General features: G+C 40.6%; 1 protein-coding gene across 1 annotated transcript; it reads left to right on the forward strand.

The window, feature by feature from the left end:
• The first annotated feature begins 9,657 nt into the window (after positions 1-9,657).
• LOC134217040 (calcium and integrin-binding family member 2) lies at positions 9,658-22,091 on the forward strand. The gene is made up of 2 exons (XM_062695796.1): positions 9,658-10,276; positions 21,696-22,091. Exons 1-2 carry the CDS (start codon positions 9,925-9,927, stop codon positions 21,911-21,913), a joined length of 570 nt encoding a protein of 189 aa, XP_062551780.1. The 5' UTR covers positions 9,658-9,924; the 3' UTR covers positions 21,914-22,091.
• Positions 22,092-22,927: the final 836 nt, after the last annotated feature.

Consider the following 22,927-nt stretch of genomic DNA (forward strand, 5'->3'; position numbering starts at 1 on the left):
CTTCCTTAAGCACAGCTATCTGGAGCTGAGGATCAAGGAAGCAAAATATCCTTTGCGTTTAGCATTCCTATCGCAAGCTATCAATTCAAGATTCAGGCGTACATATGTTGATTCCGTAGAATATTAACGATTTATAAAAATATTACGAAATATTTTTAATCTATTTATTTTTTAGGCTAATTTACCGTAAATCGTTATTGAGCCGAAATCATGTTTTTCAATACAGTTTTTCATATTTTTTTAAAAGCAAACGTTACATATCGTAGCTTTCGCAAACAAGTAGTCCTGAATTTTCCGAAATTCGAAAACTTAGTAAAATAGATTCAACTTGCTGTAGTCTTTCGAGAGATGATGAAAAGAATTAGTTATCTGCAGTTACGCACATGATCAAAGAGCTTACATCCTAGGTGGGCCCCAGTCAATGTTATACTTTTCTGTTCTCCACCTTGAAGGAGCATAGCAACTGCAGAAATATTCACTTTTGACTTTCGGTATGTCGAGACCAATGTCTTCAGGTAATAAGAGAATTGTTCGGATAGGGTACCGAAGCTACCTCACAGTGATTCAGGTCCTATTGTATTATTTACATGCTCGAGACTGTCTAATGGTCGGATCCACTTTACAGCCTGCCTATAAAAAAAATGTTGGTCAAACGACATTTTCGGCCAAATGACATATTCGATCAACCGATAACGGGATTGGTGGTCAAATGGCTACCGCTTCTGCTTCATGTGCAGAAGGTCTTCTTGTTGTTGGCATAACATCCCGCACTGCGACATTGCCGCCTCACATCTTAGTATTCATGAAGTATTTCGACATTATATTAACTGCTAGGTTTCGCATATTACGAGGCTAACACGATGATACTTTTGTGTACTGGGAAGAAAATTTCTAACCTGAAGATTTCTTAGACCGGACCGGGAATCGTACCCAGCCACCTTCAGCATTGTAGTCTGACTTACCATATTCTAATAAAATTCCACATGAATTTGAGCCAAGTGCAAGGAAGAAAAATAAAGCTTGACGTGGTTTTCCAAGGATGTTCCGTTCCACCGTTATACTACGGCGCGGCGGCGCGCTGCACAGAAGGTCCAATCTTCAAAAAGACGGTCAAAAACCATTTTTTCAAAATTGATAATTTGAGTCATGGGATGTTAGTAGAATACTTGACGATGATGTTAACATAGTTTTGAGTCATTTTATTCTAGTGGATCTTATCTTTACAGTCAATTTAAGTTGAGCATGTTGTCGATTTTTAATTCTGTTAAATCTTGTAACATTTGTCTTGCTGCTTCATTATGATGGCTACAACGTATACATCGCCCAAACCTATTATATTTGGCACCATTACAAAGGGTAGCCCTAAAACTAATAAAGCCACGTTTAAATGTTCGTAAATTATTTTTGATCGCGCAAAAAGTACTCGGTCTTTATTATGTATAAAATTATTATTGTATTATCTTCTTGCTGTATTAATTGTAAAATTCAAAAGGGTACACATCGGTACCCATCAATGAAATTCACACTGAAGCTTCATTTTTTTGTCAGAAATCCTGAAGAAATTAGGTTCCGCCACCCTCCGCCCGCTCAGTTATTTCGGTTTTACTGACGGTAGTCCTTTCGGCCTTCGGCAATCAATTTTGATAAGTGCAGCAACGCACAATTTGTTTTCACTTCTCATTTGCCCCAATGCAATGGTGTGACATCTGATCTGATTGAGCGTCTGTTCTCCATGTCAGGATCGGCTCACAACAGCGTCTGTTCTCCATGTTAGGGGCGGCTGATCATCGTCCGAGTGCCAGCGAGGGACTCTAAGTAACACTGTGCAATATGGTCCACCGGGGATAAGGAGGAATGGTCCTCCGGAAATTTGAGGGGTTTGGTGTCAGGCCCTGCAAGCCAGCCTTTAAAAAACCCACGCAACGAACAATCATCAAGAGAGTACGGACCGGAACCATCGGCGAAGACCACTGCGACGGAAAGGGACTAGCGATTGGAAACTCGGTTCGTGGAACTGCAAATCTCTCAACTTCATCGAAAGCACACGCATACTCGCCGATGTGCTCAAGGACCACGAATTCGGCATCATCGCTCTGCAGGAGGTTTGTTGGAAGAGATCAATGGTGCGAACGTTTAGAGGTAATCATACCATCTACCAGAGCTGCGGCAACACACATGAGCTGGGAACAGCTTTCATAGTGATGGGCGATATGCAAAGGCGCGTGATCGGGTGGTGGCCGATCAATGAAAGAATGTGCAGGTTGAGGATCAAAGGCCGGTTCTTCAACTTCAGCATAATCAACGTCCATAGCCCACACTCCGGAAGCACTGATGATGATAAGGACGCATTCTACGCGCAGCTGGAACGTGAGTACGACAGCTGCCCAAGCCACGACGTCAAAATCATCATAGGAGATTTGAACGCTCAGGTTGGCCAAGAGGAGGAGTTTAGACCGACTATTGGAAAGTTCAGCGCTCACCGGCTGACGAACGAAAACGGCCTACGACTAATTGATTTCGCCGCCTCCAAGAATATGGCCATTCGTAGCACCTACTTTCAACACAGCCTCCCGTATCGCTACACCTGGAGATCACCACTGCAGACAGAATCACAAATCGACCACGTTCTGATTGATGGACGGCACTTCTCCGACATTATTGACGTCAGGACATATTGTGGCGCTAACATCGACTCTGACCACTATCTGGTGATGGTGAAACTGCGCCCAAAACTATCCGTCATCAACAATGTTCGGTACCGACGACCGCTGCGGTACGACCTAGAGCGACTGAAGCAACCTGATGTCGCCACTGCATACGCGCAGTATCTCGATGCAGCGTTGCCGGAAGAGGGTTAGATCGATAGGGCCTCTCTTGAGGACTGCTGGAATACAGTCAAAGCAGCCATTAACGACGCAGCGGAGAACAACGTCGGGTGCATAAGACATAAGTGCATGAGTCGACGGAACGATTGGATCGACGAAGAGTGCAGACAGATTCTGGTGGAGAAGGACGCAGCGCGGGCGGTCGCGCTGCAGCAAGGTACCCGGCAGAACGTGGAACGTTATAGACGGAAGCGGAGACAGCAGACCCCTCTTTTTCAGGAGAAGAAACGCCGCCTGGAAGAAGCGGAGTGCAAGGAGATGGAACAGCTGTGCCGTTCTCAAGATACACACAAGTTCTATCAGAAGCTCAACGCATCCCGCAAAGGCTTCGTGCCGCGAGCCGAAATGTGCCGGATAAGGATGCGAGCATCTTGACGGACGAACGTGTGGTGATCGAAAGGTGGCAGCAGCACTACGAGGAACATCTGAATGGCGCTGAGACTACAGGCAGTGAAAGTCAAGGCAGCGGAGGAGATGACTACGTCAGTTCAGCGGACGATGGAAGCCAACCAGCCCCAACCTTGAGGAAAGTTAAGGATGCCATTCAACAGCTAAAGACCAATAAAGCAGCTGGTAAGGATGGTATCGGAGCTGAGCTCATCAAGATGGGCCCGGAAAAGCTGGCCACTTGCATGCACAAACTAATTGTCAAAATCTGGGAAACTGAACAGCTACCGGAGGAAGGGAAGGAAGGGGTGATATGCCCCATCTACAAGAAAGGCGACAAGCTGGAGTGTGAGAACTTTCGAGCGATCACCATCCTTAATGCCGCCTACAAAGTGTGATATCCCAGATCATCTTCCGTCGTCTGTCTCCATTAGTGAACGAGTCCGTGGGAAGTTATCAAGCTGGCTTCGTTGACGGCCGCTCGACAACGGACCAGATCTTTACTGTACGGCAAATCCTTCAAAAATGCCATGAATACCAAGTCCCAACGCACCATCTGTTGATTGATTTCAAGGTGGCATACAACAGTATAAACCGCGTAGAGCTATGAAAACTTATGGACGAGAACAGCTTCCCTGGGATGCTTACCAGACTGATCAAAGCAACGGTGGATGGTGTGCAAAACTGTGTGAAGATTTCGGGCGAACACTCCAGTTCGTTCGAATCGCGCCGGGGACTAAGACAAGGTGATGGACTTTCGTGCCTGTTGTTTAACATTGCGCCAGAAGGTGTCATGCGGAGAGCCGGGTGTAACAGCCGGGGAACGATTTTCAACAGATCCAGTCAATTTATTTGCTTGCGGATGACATGGACATTGCCGGCCGAATATTTGCAAAGGTGGCAGAACTGTACACTCGCCTGCAACGTGAAGCAACAAAAGTTGGACTGGTAGTGAATGCGTCAAAGACAAAGTACATGGTTGTGGGCGGAACCGAGCGCGACAGGGCCCGCCTGGGAAGCAGAGTTACTATAGACGGAGATACCTTCGGGGTGGTCGAGGAATCCATCTACCTCGGATCCTTGCTAACGGCTGACAACAACGTTAGTCGTGAAATACGAAGGCGCATCATCTGTGGAAGTCGGGCCTACTACGGGCTCCAGAAGAAACTGCGGTCGAAAAAGATTCGCCACCGCACCAAATGTGTCATGTACAAGACGTTAATAAGACCGGTTGTCCTCTACGGACATGAAACATGGACAATGCTCGAGGAGGACTTGCAAGCACTCGGAGTATTCGAGAGACGGGTGCTCAGGACCATCTTTGGCGGTGTGCAAGAAGACGGTGTGGCGGCGAAGAATGAACCATGAGCTCGCCCAGCTCTACGGCGAACCCAGTATCCAGAAGGTAGCTAAAGCCGGAAGGGTACGATGGGCAGGGTATGTTGCAAGAATGCCGGACAGCAACCCTGCAAAGATGGTGTTCGCTTCCGGTCCGGCAGGTCCGAGACGGCGTGGAGCGCAGCGAGCGAGGTGGGCAGACCAGGTGCAGAGCGACTTGGGGAGCGTGGGGCGTATCCGAGGATGGAGAGATGCGGCCACGAACCGTGCATTGTGGCGTCAAATTGTTGATTCAGTGTTATCTGTTTAGATGTTAACTAAATAAATGAAATGAATGTTCCTGTGTTCCTACTCAGAACTAAAAAATGGAACTGGTATAAAGCCAGCAGTTAAGTTATATGTTGGTTTTGAACAAGACTTATAAAAGCTGTCAAGCTTTGTAGAGTCCTGTATAAAACCCACATATAACCTTAATCCTGAAGAAGACCTGCATAGGAATACGAAGCTTTAAACTACTACTATGGACATATATTTCTATGTAGAAACCAAATTTCAAATACAGCACAAATTGTTTGACCCACGGAAGTCTTTTCATTTCGATTTCAGTCGAAAAAGAAAAAGAAACATTAGCAGTTTTTTCTATGTCGTGAATTATGTAGGAGAACTGTTCCGATCTCCATCTCACTAACTAAACACACATTCATCTTATCGGGAAGCAAAGAAATACGGCACCAATTTCGTCGCTTTTTTGTCAACATGCGTACTTCTGCTAAGAAAAAACACAAATCTAATACCTTTCCATTGCTCTGCTTTTAATGGGATGAAAATCGGAACCATGAGATGAAATCCAGGAACAGTACCCTTCCTTATTTAAGTCATCGAAAAAATGTTCAAACTGTATTTGCAGATGAGGGGAATGATGTATTATGTATTTATATAAATATGTATTTAATCCATACATGCTTTGCCAATTTAACACGAGTAAAACACTTTAATGGTACAAAATATACCATTTAACAATTGTCACTATATGCTATTTAATTGAAATACTTACTTTTAAAAGTATTTGCATGCGACACCGAGGGCTGAAAAAGTTTGTTTATGATTTTTTATATCTGTCTACGTTGTCATGTTGTCAATATATATAAAACTACCAAGCTTTTAGTTTGACCAAGATAAAACTTGCTAGTCGTAACATGGTCTTGAGAAAGGTCAAGATAAAACCTCTAGTTGTTTAAAATGCCAAGATAGGGCCAGTTCAGGAGTAATGGTTATATAGAGGCATATTTTATGCAATCATAGTTTTATTCGAAAAAATGTCGGCGATATGAAAAAAAATAATGAATTTCATAATCGAAATTTCATGCATATTTATGTTTCACCTTTTAAACGGTAAAATTGGTCATCCTTATAAGTTTTGAGAATAATGCTTTGTATATTTGATCAAATAAAGTGGTTATTCATTGAAATTATTTCGAAAGTAATTGACTAAGGCTTAACTAAGGCAACTTGAAAAATTCCAAATAATAACAAATTAAAGAAGCGCATTGTTAAAATACTGATTATTTATCATGGTTTCACCATGAAAAATCCCTGGCATGCCTTCAAACATGCATAGAACACTAAAAGCCAGATGTGAGCATTTATTGAACATGGCTGATAATAATTCTTATATTTTTGTTGTTGACATGTACTCCATGTATTGCAGGAAGAAAAACATATTTTTATTCGAGTACAAACAATGAACAAATAATCAACCTGAGAGTTGACAATTTGGCTTATTTGTTGTATCATAGTCATGAAGTGGTTGTATCATGGTTATATAGTGGTTCTCAAAACCACGAGGAGGTTTTATGTTGCATGTTTTATGTGAGACTTTAAGTATATTATAAAACCATTGGTTCTGAACTGGAACGCATTTCAGGTTTTAATGATTGCATTAAAACTGGGCCAACTGGCTGTAACATGGTTATATAGAAGTCTACAGGAGGTTGTGGAAACTGCGAGGACTGCATGGAAGGTTTTGAGATTAGGTTTTGAAGAACGCTGTAAAACTCTGATACAACCTCAATTGTTACTTGGGATGTTATGTCTAGTCGCAATGGATCCCTTACTTCTAATTTTTCAAACTTACCCTGTAAAAATATCATGAGTTTTTCACATGAATCGTAATATCAAGTAACAAAACCTATTCCATATGTTTTCAATTTCTATCAATAAAATAAATTTTTCGTTAGCACTGCGGTTAGGCGGCTGGAGTCGGTAATTAAATACCTGTGGAAATGCTCATAGAAAAAGAACACCACATTGATATTTGATGGGGCAACACTTGGTGCAAGCACGTTGTCTTAGAGCACTATAGCGTGCTTGCGACGACTGGTGCCCCATCTCTCGTTCCGATAGTTGTACTTTAGCTTACGGGTCGTTGATGCCGAGAAGATGAACCATAACAAATCACAATATGTGGCCTGCTAGACCATTTTATTCACTTCTAACATTTATGACCGTCTTTTTTGGAATTGGTCCCACTGTGCGCTGTTAAACCAACTCAGTACGGGGCCTCCCCATACAAACAGGCGGACAAAACTATTTACTTTCTTTTTTCGTGCTTATAAGATGTTTTTGATGTTGCGATAACAGGGAAATGCTGTTGAGCAACAATCTCTAAGCAACAAGGTCTAATATTCTCATTCTCATATAAATTTCCAAACGTCATTGAATTTTTATTTCCAAAATATCAAGAACAAATAGGAAAGAAAGTTTATTTTAGTAGAATATTGAAATTTGTGTTTGCTATGATGCACACTAAGAAAAAAAAGACAAGTTTTGGGGCACACGTGTTTTTTCCAAATCACGTTTTCTTAAAATAGCGCAAGATAGATTTTCCATGGGAATCTTTAAGTACACATCCCAAATATGATACCCAACTAAATATCTCCGTGGTGTAATGTGGGAAAAAAGAGGCTGAATACTCTTTATTTTCCTCTAGGTAAAGGAGACTTTACTTGTGTCAGGTTATCCTTTGGGACATACAGGTTATGCCAGTGGAATTCAAATCGTCGGCAAGTGCAGAGATGTTCTCGGCTTGCAGTGAACAAGTGACTGCATCATCATTTCCTATCCGTCCCTGATAAATCATAAGGAAGTAGCCGGCACCCTAATTGAGCATTTAAATTATAGAGCTCTCGAACAATGCACGTTGATTGGTTCCCTATGCAATTACGATTGTTGTTCACGGGGTAATAACTACGGAATGTACGGTCATCATGCTCATGTTATACGAGTATGTCTCATATGACATACTCGGCCCAATGACATTTTCAGCCAAATAATATTTTACACCAAATGATGCTTTCTGCCATACGAACATTGTGGCCAAACGACATTTTCGGCCAAATAATCTATTCGGTCAAATGACTCATCGCGTACAGGAAGTCTGGAATGATTATTTAAAAACCTAATTCATAGAGTAGTGATACTACCTTTCTAGTATTTAGCCAAGACATCCAAGACCTTATAGTCTTATATGGTTCGTAATTTTACGATGTACCATTTTCTTCATAATTTTTCAACGCAACAGTCGATCGATATGAAATTCAATAGTAATCAACCAGGTCTTGCCTACAGCCGAATGAAACTTGTTGCGAGAAAATCGTTACTATATGAAAAGTTGTCTACTGTTTTTCTTAGCTTTTGGGCACACACATACACACGGCAGACATACATTTGCTTAGCTCGTCGAGATGAGTTGATTGGTTTACAACACTGTGGGTCTCCAGATTACCTATCAAAGGTCAGTTTTGGTGTGATTACAAAGTCTTTATATACACTTAGAACTGTAGTGTACATAATTTTCACTAAGCATTGTTCGATCTTATTTTGCACCTATAGGAAAAGTACATGTGGAAATAAGATTTCAGTTACTGTAATTCATTTCAATTTTCGTGTCAAGTCATTTTTGGCAGCATGTATGATAATGTCAAACCTTACACCACGCACATGTGTCGTGGGAGTGTCGTTTAATAGACGCATACAGGATGACGGTTAATTGCTGTTTCCTTTTGATCAAGAAATAACGAACCGGCACGACAGTAGCAGTTCATCGTCCACACAAACAGACGTGACATCGCGACTGGTTTGAGAATAATAAATCAAAAAATTTCATTACAGACAGGGATATATAAAGATACAATGACGGACATACATACACTTTTCAAAAAGTTCAAACAATTTAAATTCACTGTGTGGAAACGAATCGCAATATCCGATCCGAATAATTTTTAAATATGGGCAATGGAACAGAATGCGTCGTCAGATATAACTTGCTGCAATAAATTGTCATTTATGAGTTTTTGTTTGCATTCGATTAAATTCATTGTTATGTCTGTTTGCCTATGGTATCAGCTTTCACGCTGAGATCCAATTTCCTTCACTCGACAGAAAGGCGGTGGGCGCGTTATCACCACCCTTCTACAGGTGGGTGGGAAGCAGCAGACAACTATAGGGTAGAAAGTCCTAAATTGCCCTTAACTTAAAGTTTAAAAATCAAAATAAATAAAGGAAGAAAAATAAATTCCCTCGCACAAACAGTTTAGGCTAGCTTTTCTTCTTGAAATCTTTGAAAGTTTCATCACAATGCTTTTATATTTCTTATTATTACTTTTGTGTTGGTCATATCAATACATCTCTCATTGAACCTACGTAATATGTGGTACAGTTGTTCAATCCAAATAGGGGAACTGTTTCTTTTTTTCTCACGAAACATATATTCACCTCATCATGAAACAAAGAAATACGGCAACAACTTCGTGGCTTCTTTTTGTCAACATGTGAGCTCATTGCTGAAAAAATCACAAAAATAAGAAATAAATCAAATACCTTTCCATTGCTTTGTATTTGATGGGATGAATATCGGAGCCATGAGATGAAATCCAGAAGCAGTTTCCATATGATTAATATGTGAGAAAAATGCATAAACAGGATTTGCCATCCATGAGCAGTGATACGGTACTTACCCCTAAATTTGTTCTTTCTTTTTTTCGCGAATCTAACGATTATCACACTACACGTGATTATCGCCCGGGAAGTAGTTCCCGTCCCCGTCAGGACGTTCGTGCAGCTATGCGGGCGATGTTGTAGCTCGCTGCTGGCAGGTTGATTATTACATACATTTTGGATGCCACAAGCGGGAGCAGTCGAGTGTATGGCAATTCCGAAGAACGTCTCCCCCTCAGGGGAGTGTTTTAATAAATGGACTTGATGGGATCGTCAATCGGGCCAGCCAGTCGCATCCTGGCAGTGAAAGTGGATAGTGATGGGAAACAAAGTGGTCACTTTTACCGATCAACAGCTGGAGGACTATCAGGATTGTACGTTTTTTACGCGAAAGGATATTTTGCGAGTGCATCAGCGGTTCCGCGAGACCAGTCCGGAGCTGGTGCCGCAGGTGATGACCGAGGGTCAGGCTACTTCCATTCAGGTGCCGCGCGAAAGGATCGAAAGTTTACCCGAGCTGGTGGAGAATCCGTTTAAGAAGCGGATGTGCGAGGCGTTCTCCCAGGATGGAGATGGAAATTTGACCTTTGAGGATTTTCTGGATTTACTGTCGGTGTTCAGCGAGCAGGCTCCGAGGGATATTAAGGTGTTTTACGCGTTTAAGATTTACGGTACTTTGCTGGGTGGATAGTATGAAGGCACACATATGATATTTAGTTTTAGAATTGTTCCATTTTTTTATTTAATAAATCTATTGTGTAAGGATAACAAACAAATAATTGCCTAAGAAACAATTACTTTCACACTTGAATAGAGTTCAGTAAATTATTTTACCGAAATTATTCGGTGAAGCATGAGCTTAGAAATACGAATGAAGCCAAAATAGTAATTTAAACGCGAGTGTTCGGATTATGAGTCTTGTTCAGAATTTGAGTCAAAACAGTACCATGATACCCACAGCAACATAAATTGCGTATTATTTTTTTTGACGAAGATTTTTTTATCATGTCCGACTTAATGATTTCAGCAATGTTGCAATACTATTTGAAATGGTGATAGGTCATTTGGCATAAAGTCGTTCGGCCTAACGCCATTTGGCATAACGGTCGTTTGACATAATGGTCGTTTGACGTTGTCTAACAATAATGCAAAATATGTTCAATTATATTTAACTATTGTCGCTGATTATTATGTCTGGTTTTCCACTTTTTTTCCATCTTTTTATCTATAGGCTAGAAACAAGATCGCCTTTGAGATGTTACAAAAAATTGAAACGAAAAAGATAATAAAATTCAATGATGAAAATTCTTTAGGAAATAGAGGCATCTTTTTCAAACACACTTCGTCCTGTGCGATTCTTTCTTCAAAGAATGCATTTTCCCGGATATTGTTCCATTTTTCATTTTAACTAGCATTGAAGTTCATCACTTTGATTACTTCCTTCAATTGATGCATTTTCTTGGTTTAAGGCAAGGGAAGATAAGATTCCTTCTTTCAAGGAATGCATCTTCCCGGCAGAAAGCAAAAGACGATATGGTTCCTTCAATCAATTCAGGCATTTGCTCGGTTTATGGCAAGGGGATATATGATTCCTTCTTTCGATGGATGCATTTGCCCAGCAGAAGGCAAGAGAGGATAGGTCTGCTTATTTCAATTAAGGCATTTGCTCGGTTGAGGGCAACGGACAGAAAGCAAGAAAGAATATGGCGTTTGTTCGATTCAATACAAGGGGAGATATGATCCCTTTTTTCTAAAAATGCATTTGTTCAGCAGATGAAAAGAGAAGATTTGACCTCTCCTTTCAATTTAGGCATTTGCTCGGCTTAATAAAAGGGGATATATGATTCCTTCTTTCATAGGATGCATTTGCCCAGCAGAAGGCAAAAGAGGATATGATTCCTTCTTTCAATTCAGGTATTCGCTTGGTTTAAGGTAATTAAAGACATGAACTCTTTATCTTGTCTTTATCTTTATTGTTGTTGCATCAACAGGCCACATTTGGCCCCAATGATGTAGAGTATTTGAAAAACAAAGTGAACATTAATAGATATTGTCAAGAGACAATACACAGTAGGTATAAAACATTTAAACAAGCATAGTCATTGTCTTCGTCTATTTATGCGAAGAACGATGAAAATTTTCGGCGTATGTTACGTGTGGCGTGGAAATCGAAGAGTGATGCGACTCTGTTGAAGACAAACTGTAGGCTACAAATAGCACCTTGCATGCCATAATTTGTACGACGAAAGGGCAGCCTCAACATATGGTTGTCACGGAGCATGCGCGGCTGGACGTTCAGGTCTATTTGTTTCAACATAGTTCCACAGTCGATTCGTCCCTGCAGGGTATCGGCGATCATAATGGCTTTGTCGACATCTCTCTTTGAGCGAAGTAGCTCCAAGTTGATCAACTGACATCGGCTTTCGTAACTCGATAGGCGAAACGGATTCAGCCAAGGTAACCTACAAAGCGCGAATCTGAGGAAACGGCGTTGAACAGATTCGATTCTCTCAGCACCGTTGTTCTAAGACGGACTCCAGACAACAGAACAGTACTCTAGGGAGAGACTCTTTTCTCATTTAACGAATTTTCCCTGTAGGAGGTAAGAGAGGATATGATTCTTTCTTTTAATCTAACCATTTGACTGGTTTAAGGCAAGGGAAACATGATCCCTTCTTTCGAAAAATACATTAGCCCTGCAGAAGGCACGAGAGAAAATATGACTTCTGAGTAATTCTCGATGAGACCGGGCCACTATTTGCACGAGGTTCTTAAAATGCCTAAATTTATATTCATTCGAAGGCTTTCGGTGAGTATATTAAGGATCCGAGTTAAATTCTTCAGAAAGATGAACCCCTCGTTAGTTATACACGAAATTATTTCAATGGACCCCTCAAATTTGGTTAATTCTTGACTCACCAAAACTGTCATAACTCCAAGATTTCTTAACCGATCATAGAGATCAGCATATCGTTGGAAAGAAGAAGAGTGTATCCTCAATTAATAACATAATAAAAATAAATGCAGCCACATTGAATTCAGCCGCCCTCTTGGATTTCTTTTTGAAAACTATTTTTCCGCCTGCTTGGCAACCACCGATTTTGAATATTAATAGGGCACTGCACGGACTGCTTTGTCTCTTTCTCGCTGCAAAGAAATTTGAAAACAACAAGGCCAGTAAACGTCAAAATTTTTGAGGAACGAAAGAGAAGGTGATGTTTCCGTGCAGTGCCCTATACATCGATGTAAAGCTTAGCTTATATTGTGCATTATGTCCGAAAATCTCAGGTATATGTTTTTATCAAAAGTTATGTGCGATTTACCAAATTATTTTTTGAAGGCCCACCTGACCAACGAACATTATTTTTATGATTAATGACGTCGTACAGTTCTTTGATATCAAACACTACTCTAAATCAAATATGTTTAAAAAATGTAAAGCATATCTACAACAACAACAGTATTTTATTTGAAGGGCTCAAAAGTTTTGAGCATAACGGAGCCGTATTTGAGTTATTGTATTAAATAATTCAAGAATTTTGGTATTGGTAAATCGTACATAACTTTTGATTAAAAAAAACATTAATATTCAAAATCGGTGGTTGCGAACCTGGCGGAAAAATAGTTTTCAAAAAGAAATCCAATATGGCGAACAAATTCAATATGGCTTTTTTATTATTGCGAATTGAGGATACACTCTTCCTCTTTCCAACGATATGCTGATCTCTAAGATCAGTTGAGAAATGTTGGAGTTATGACAGCTTTGGTGAGTCAAGAATTGACATAAATCGAGGGGTCCATAAACGGTATTTCGTGTATAACTATCGAGGGGTATATATTTCTGAAGAATTTAACTCGGATCCTTAGGCTGTGAACCATTCCACCGATTCGTTTAACTTTTAGTTAAAATTTGATAATTTGATGGTTATTTCGCCGTGGTTAAAAATAACCCTGCTCCGAAGCATGGTTAGATTTGACAGTTCAATAGTTAAACTTTGTTCGCGAGAAAATTGGCGCCAAATCCATTTCGTTCCGAATAACTATCAATCTGTCAAAACTAAAATGGGTCGGCTTCGGAGTAAAATTTTAACCACGATGGGAAAATAACCATCGAAGTGTCAAATTTTAACTAAAAGTCTAACGAATTGGTGGAATGGTTAATATACTTGCCTTAATATACTCGCCAAAAGCTTTAGAATTAACATACATTTAGGAATTTTTAAGAACCTTGTGCAAATAGTGGGCCGGTCTTACGGCGAGAATTACTCTTCTTCTTTCAATTCAGTCATTGGCTCGGTTTAAGGCAGGGGGAGATATGACACCGCTCCTGAAGAATGTATTTGCCGGTACGGTAAAATATTAAGCATGCATTTTCCCGCTCTGTCATTCCTTACCTGGTTGGCTACAGCGTCGATACACCTATGCCTGGCGTATTGTAGAGCTCCATAATCGTCGGTCTTGGGTGATGATCCTCCAGTTTCCCCGAACGTTCGCGCAAAGATTAAAAACAACGCAAATACTGGAAACCAGAAGAATTGGAGGGTTGTTTAGAAGGTGCAGTTTTCGAATACGCCTTTTCTTGTCAGAGTCAGTGTTACAATTGATCATATAAATGCTATGACTACTCTACGGCCGACTGAAATTGATTCCGTGTAACTGGCATTACGAGAACTAAAACTATTTTAAAAGAAGATACAGACGAGAAGACTCAGACATGCCTTATGTGCTCGGATAGGTGAGATCAGAGCGAGTTGTGAGACTTCCGCAAATTCTACTATTCTCAACTTCTTGATAATTTATTTCTTCAAAATTAGATTCACTTTTCTGGGCAACAGATTGCAGCAAAAGTCAACCTCAGATGATTAAAGCACAAACAAACAGACGTAACACTCAGCAATTATGATATGGAAATGCTAATATCATCTTCCAAACTTGGACGTACATGTTCATGATAGCATTAGAGGCGAAGGTATAGAATTGATAGTTCCGTTAGGATACGGCAGGCATGAAGAATGTTTTTATAGAAGTCGATTTGAAAGCGAGCGGAGGGCAATATTTGTGATGGCACATATCACACGACTTTCCTTCTGCCAAGCTCCCGTATGAAGGGGGAGGGAAGAATATCAGTGTGGAAGCTGATATATCTCCACTGGCAAAAGGAAGGTGGTTTGACTTGCTCATATGCCATCGCGTGCGGAAGGATTTGCTATCGACGAGTACTGTTCCAAATTTCTAATATGACATCAGCATTTAGTCGAATAGGATTTTTATTGCACAGTTCTGTTTTCTCATTGCGTCCTCATTTATTATTCATCGCTCACGATATTTTTCACGCGACTCTGCCGCTAGAGGCGCTCAGAGTCAATCACTTTGACATTTTACCGAAATGAACACTTTTCGCATATAAACAATTAGGTTCTGCAGCGTCTGTATCTAACCTCAAACTGATGACTGATTAGTAGTACTTCGCGTTGGACTTGGGGGCAGCCAACCAATCACAAACTCGATCCTTGTCGGAGTCAGTGGAAAGTACTACTGAACTGTCAAAAAAGTTCATTCGACGAGGACCGAATTCATTCGTGACGTCATGCTGCAGAACCTAATATGTTCATCTTCATCGCAGTGAGCGTAGCACAGAAACAAGTAAATGTCAATGAACAAAGAACTTCGACCCAAGGTGAATACAAACAGGTGTAGCAGTATGCCAATTTCATGATTCAGCCATCTTGGATTTATATATGGGGCAGCCACCGAGTTTGTTTATGTTTTGCACCGAAAATGAATTTTTCACCCCGCGCTAGTCTCTCCCATCTACTGTCGAAGTGAGTGAACCCTGATATAAGAACCCTGCTTCGACCGTCATAATATCTATATTATAGACACTTTTAGATAATTATTTGCGCGGAAGTCACATGCAAGTTTGTTCTAATTGTCCCTCGTGTATTAGGCCGATACAAATATTTAAAAACAATTATGTCTACCCCCCTCGTTTTTTTCCCAAAAAATGTATTCTGAGGGGGCAACAAAAAAAGATTCGAACAATTTTGAAGATTTTCAAAACACTCTTTAACAAATGCGAGGAGTTTTATTTATTTTTTCCACTTTAATATTTATTTTTTATTATCCCCCCCCTTGACCTTTCGTAGATCAGTAGGACATAATTTAAATTAAATATTTGTAACGGCCTTATTTTGTAACGTATTGCCATGGTTAACTATTACCCTCTTGATATTCTATTTCATTTCATTTATTTAGTCAACATCTAAACAGATAACACTGAATCAACAATTTGACGCCACAATACTCGGTTCGAGGCCGCATCTCTCCATCCTCGGATACGCCCCACGCTCGCCAAGTCGTTCTGTACCTAGTCAGTCCACCTCGCTCGCTGTGCTCCACGCTTTCTTGTATCTGCCGGATCGGAAGCGAACACCTTCTTTGCAGGGTTGCTGTTTGGCATTCTTGTAACATGACCTGCCCATCGTACCCTTCCGGCTTTAGCTAGCTTCTTGATATTGGGTTCGCCGTAGAGTTGGGCGAGCTCATGGTTCATTCTTCGCCGCCACACATCGTCTTCTTGCACACCGCCAAAGATGGTCCTAAATATGGTCGAATACTCCGAGTGCTTGCAAGTCCTCCTCGAGCATTGTCCATGTTTCATGTACGTAGAGGACAACCGGTCTTATAAGCGTCTTGTACATGACACATTTGGTGCGGTGGCGAATCTTTTTCGACCGCAGTTTCTTCTGGAGCCCGTAGTAGGTCCGACTTCCACTGATGATGCGCCTTCGTATTTCACGGCTAACGTTGTTGTCGGCTAACGGCTAACGTTGTTAGCAAGGATCCGAGGTAGACGAATTCCTCGACCACCTCGAAGGTATCCCCGTCTATAGTAACACTGCTTCCCAGGCGGGCCCTGTCGCGCTCGGTTCCGCCCACAAGCATGTACTTTGTCTTTGACGCATTCACCACCAGTCCAACTTTTGTTGCTTCACGTTTCAGGCGGCTGTACAGTTCTGCCACCTTTGCAAATGTTCGGCCGACAATGTCCTCCGCGAAGCAAATAAATTGACTGAATCTATTGAACATCGTACCCCAGCTATTACACCCGGCTCTCCGCATGACACCTTCTAGCTCAATGTTGAGCAACAGGCACGAAAGTCCATCACCTTGTCTTAGTCCCGATGCGATTCGAACGAACTGGAGTGTTCGCCCGAAATCTTCACACAGTTTTGCACACCATCCACCGTTGCTTTGATCAGTCTGGTAAGCTTCTCAAGGAAGCTGATCTCGTCCATAATTTTCCATAGCTCTACGCGGTCTATACTGTCGTATGCCGCCTTGAAATCAACGAACAGATGGTGCGTTGGGACCTGGTATTCACGGCATTTTGAAGGATTTGCCGTACAGTAAAGATCTGGTCCGTTGTCGAGCGGCCGTCAACGAAGCCGGCTTGATAACTTCCCACGAACTCGTTCACTAATGGTGACAGACGACGGAAGATGATCTGGGATATCACTTTGTAGGCGGCATTAAGGATGGTGATCGCTCGAAAGTTCTCACACTCCAGTTTGTCGCCTTTCTTGTAGATGGGGCATATAACCCTTCCTTCCACTCCTCCGGTAGCTGTTCGGTTTCCCAGATTCTGACTATCAGTTTGTGCAGGCAAGTGGCCAGCTTTTCCGGGCCCATCTTGATGAGCTCAGCTCCGATACCATCCTTACCAGCTGCTTTATTGGTCTTTAGCTGTTGAATGGCATCCTTAACTTCCCTCAAGGTGGGGGCTGGTTGGCTTCCATCGTCCGCTGAACTGACGTTGTCATCTCCTCCGCTGCCTTGACTTTCACTGCCTGTACTCTCAGCGCCATTCAGATGTTCCTCGTAGTGCTGCTTCCTTGATATTCTATAATATTTCTCGCTTTCATTCAGACCAAGCTTATCCGGTTGAATGCTTGCCGTAGGGCAAATGCTTGCCCAACTTGTAAGCTGTAACATGAAATATGTGTGGACACTCAATTACTCATTATTTGTCTGTAATTAATGATACAGATTAAATGATTAAAAGAAATTTAATCGATCCAATCTTTAGTGAGCAGGATCTGGAACTCTGGCACGCGAAACGTCATAGAGAGTAGTGCTGTCAATGAGCAGCTCGAAGTAGCTCGAAGTTGTTCCTGTCACGCTCATGCCCGTTTGTTGACAAAAAGAACGAGCAGGACGGGAACAACTTCGAGCTACTTGAGCTGCTCATTGACAGCATTACGATACTGCTACCGTATTCTCCTACATACCTAGCGAACATATAGAACATTCGCCATCAGATTTCAGCAATGATGGAGTACTAACAGTTCCATTCAAATATTGAAAATAAACACTAATTATTGGCACTTGCCTTTTTTACATTTGAGACCCTAAAAAATGAAATGGTTTAGATTTTCGATAAAAAATAATCTTAAGAAGCTTCAGGACATAAAGACAAACTCAGCTGACTGTTGGATAATCGTCAATAACCAGGCCAAAGCCAAGAACAACATCAGTATAATCGATGGAAAGGGAGAGATTATTTTCCAGACTAAATAATTTGCGTTGTGTTTCTGATTCCATGAACTGATTGTTCTCCATTGTTGTAATTTACATAACATTTGGCAAGTCGCCGTAGCAACATATGAAGTAGTACCAGTTACTAAGCGCCGTACTTGAATCCTCTTGAATCAAGGTGATATCATAATGCGGTTGTTCAATTTAAAAGATATTTTAGTTACTAGATAAAGATTCTCGCTACGGTTCCCTTTGTTCTGCTGTCCGGAACATGTTGTTGGGTACCAAGCTGTCAAATCGTATGGATTTTCCTTCTTTGACATTTAGCTCCCCTATCCTCGCCAACAAAAGATGTTCCGGACAGCGACGACAGCGACAATCTTTATCTAGTAACTAAAATATCTTTTTTCAATTTCCTACTCTAGTACTTCATGATCACTAAAAAAGTTGGCTCTTGTATGGGACATGAACGTCTTAATTAGTCTTTGGTTCGTGGCCATCCATGAAGTCGCCGGCCCCTATCTGGTTTTCTGATGAATATTGCTTTCGCTATTCTTTCTTGCGACATTCGCACTAAGTGACCAGCCCACTGAAGTCTGCCGTATTTTAAATGATTCACAATATTTTCTTCTTTGTATACTGGATACAGCTCATGATTCATGCACCATTTTCTTGTTTCCCTCCGAGTATTGTACGCAGTACTATATTGAGCAGTTTTCATAAGTTTCAGCTTCGAGCGAATTGAAGATATTTTGGCTAATATTTCTTGTTTGATCGCACCGTTAATTGCAAGCTGAATAGTGTGAGCACCACAGCGTACAAAGTCGATACATTCCGAATTGGTGCTTGAGAGGATGTCTTTCAACTGCATTTCATCATCAACGATGTTATCGTCGCAATCTTCGTCAATATCTGCCTCTGAATTTTCAAAGTCTCTTCATCGAAAACGTTCAGTGCAAGTGCTTGCTCAGCACCCAGTCGTTTGACGCATCCGATCATATTTGAACCGTTATCTACTGTAACAGCGTAGATATTAAGCACGCTGATTTGGTATTGCTCCAAAACTTGAAGGATTCGTTCTTTCAAATTAGAGGCAGTCTGCCTTTCATTAATTTCAAGCATTGACAGCGTTTGAACTTGCACAATACCATTATGTAAGTATTGTGCGTTAACTCCTTTTTTTTTCTCATGACGTGATGCACTGTCACATTTGAGGCATATCATCCGGTTTTTGATTTTTTCAGAGATTATGTTTCTTATTTCAGAGGCTACCTTTACTACTTCAGTGGATACCGAATCCGAGTTTATTATTATTCCGAGTGCTTTAGCCAAGAGACTAATCGTCTTATTGCAAGCTTCTGAATTGAAGAAATTGAATGATATCGATTGCTTGGCTGGTATTTCAACAATACCAGAGCGAAACTCATTTGGATCCAAACTGACTATAACCTTTTTCACCACTCTTGCAACAAAGTTGTCATCTTGAGCTTCTGGCTTGCGTTTGATTGAAATGCCAAGCACCTTATCAATAAATATACAATTAAAAATATGGTTATCATCAACATCAAGAAACAGGACAGCTGATAAATACTTGTGCGATATCGGGATGCTTGTTTGAAATGTGCCGAGAAAAGTTTCCGATATGGTCTTTTGTGAAGCCATAGCCAGGGCAACCATCGATTATACATTTGAATTTTTTTCTGACTCGGACCAAGCAAAATATTTTCGACATTCACTTTGCTTTTCTCGACCCATATTTAAATAGTGAACAATTATGTTCTCAATGAAATACTTTAAAACTGGGTATGAATTCTCCTGCCACCGTCTCAGTTGAAGATATACACTCAAAGGTTTGACAACGGTTTAAAATACGCACTGAGGACTGGATCCTTCTCGATGTTGACACGATGCAACATGGTGTGCACAGTTTAGTTAAGAGTTCCTCGCTGGCACTCGGACGATGATCAGCCTTTCCCAACATGGAGAACAGACGCTCGATCAGATTTGTACCTCCGGAGAGGAGCAAACGACCCTATCAGCATACGACCCTAGTTCCCACCGGGGTTGGTTACCCGATCTTCCCTGAAGTTGCTCGTATCCGCAAAATGGGGTCTATTTTATTGATTCAGGTACGCGAAGTACCAATGGTACGCTTTACCCAGCATTTGCCAGCCTTATTTTTAAGTATTCATGAGTCTTGTCTGAGAAGATAACACATGGCTCGAAAAAAGATTCAGAGTTTCATAGTTTTATATCCTTATTGACTAAGCTCGGCAAATACACGGAAACAAATGCATACCCACAATCATGAATAAAAAATCATGAAATCATGAATCATGCCAGTTCATGAAATCATGATTATAATTCATGATTTCAAAACCCCTGTTGAACTTTTTTTCGATCTCAACAACCAAATCGTAACGCATTGGTAGCGTTACGCGAAAATAAATCATGAAATCATGATTTATATTCATGGTAAAAACACGTTGGATTCATGAAATCATGAATTATATTCTCATTTCCGGGAATGGATTTCTACCCGTGTAGAAGTAATGTCATTATGTATGAGCGAATAAGAATTCTTTTACTTATAAAAGAGAGAAATGCACAATGGACCAGTTTTTCAGCATAACCTTACATGGAAAATAAAACTATCTCCAATTGCCTACCATTAGACGAGTTCAGTTCTATTTCATTCAATTCCATCACGTTATATTCTATACAGATATGCATTTCGACCTCATCTGTAAGTTAATCTTCAGTATCACGTAGTTGACTCGACATAAAAACGTGGTGGAATTAAATGGAATAGTACCAAACTCGTCTTATGACAGGTGAATACATTCCACTAAAGGAGCTTAATAATGTAAGCACCAATGTAAAATTAATTCTAAGTTGATTTATCTTGCAAGAAGTGTCAATATTCGGAATGTTCCCGTTTTTACAAGGACCTTCTCTATCCTTCTTTTGCCGTGTCGTACACACAGTTCTAATAAAAATTATAAATTCACACAACTCTTATAGCAATTACGCTAAATGACCATTATGCCAAACAGCAGTTATGCTAAACGACCATTATGCCAAACGACATTATGCTAAACAGCATTATGTTGAAAAAGTTTCTGCCAAACGGGGTACAATCATTCGAAATGGTTTCAATTTTCCAACTTAAACACATAACGTGATATATCATTTATGTATTCTTGTTACACATAAAGAAAATATGTTCTTCAATCAGACAGACAGATTTTCTTTGACATAAAAATCATTTTTAGCAATCTCTAACTAATCTAAAACTAATCTAATCTAAACTCAAACTTTTCGACGAACAACTCAACAAATTTGAAATGCAGTCATGTAGAATTTCTTTCTTCACACGACGCGCTTAAGGCACATTCTATGATTTATGAAGAAATTTTGTTGGTGCTAAGCGGTTGAGTGCAATAGCGCACGTAATTTCATTGGAAATTTTTCAGTTATGTATTAAAGATTTTCGTTACGAGTATCTTTCGATTGTTGAAACAGGAATTTAAAAAAATCTATTGATTACAGACTATGACCGGGATGGATTCATCGGCCAGTCGGATCTGCTGAATGTTATAACTGCCCTCACACGCAACGAGCTAACCGTCGAAGAGCACCAGCAAATCGTGGAAAAAGTCATCGAAGAGGCCGACGTCGACGGCGACGGAAAGCTGTCCTATCTGGAGTTTGAGCACGTGATAACACGGGCGCCCGATTTTATGTCCACGTTTCACATTCGAATTTAGACGAGGACCGTCGACCCTGAGCAGCTCCCCGGTTTTAAGTTGTATGCAAGCTATGGTGGTGCGACACGTTCGAAATGGTAAGCGCAGACAACCACCCAGTTATTCGAACTCGGTGCGATGGGTGTGGATTCTATGCAGTGGAAATGTGGAAGATATGTAAGTGGCATACGATGTCGAGAAGATATCTCGCTTAACTTTTCAAAAGGTCCTAAGTAACATTTTTTTCATGAATTAATTTGAGTACTGGAATCAAAAGCTTTCATGTTTTTCTGTTGATTGCGCTATTCAAATTAATTCATGAAAAAAATGTTACTTAGGTAACTTTTCAAAAGTTAAGCGAGATATATAGTATTGTGCCTCTCTCTGGTGGAAATTGTTTGAACCATGTGGTATAACTTTAACTAGGGATCCTATATTAAGAGATGTGCGAATACTTTTCCAGACGATTTAGCAACGCTGTTACTTTCGTAAACAAACGCTGCCAGCACTTGCCGCAGTGAAAAATGTTTAGGCTTGTACATGACTTTACATTCGAAGACACTTTTTGATTATTTTGTCTATCCTCTAGCAGTGCATTTTCGTTGAAATTAAAGAGCAATACGAATGAACACGATATAAGGCATCAACTAGACTACTTTTACTTACGAAAGCAAAACAAATTGTTTATTCGATCAAACTTTTCATAAAATCTATTTCACCAAAATCGCAATACCTTTCGATCTGCAACAATAACGATGTTCATTTGGCTCAGATTTTGACAGTTCTCAATGCTCGATTGGCTCAAGATGGCCGCTTTCGCATATCTCTGAATGTAGGATCCCTAACTTTAACCATCACTGGATCGAAATAAATATTTGATGTTGAATGATATATCAGATGACTTAGTGCTGGCAACCTCATTTTTTATTAGTCATGGGAAGTCTGGTACATGTTTTATTTCTATTATGAAAAGTATTCAACAATATGATTAACTTTGTATGCATTTTGATGAAAATATCACAGCCTCATTGCAGT

Source organism: Armigeres subalbatus, chromosome 2 (assembly GCF_024139115.2).
Source record: "Armigeres subalbatus isolate Guangzhou_Male chromosome 2, GZ_Asu_2, whole genome shotgun sequence".
Lineage (NCBI taxonomy): Eukaryota > Metazoa > Arthropoda > Insecta > Diptera > Culicidae > Armigeres > Armigeres subalbatus.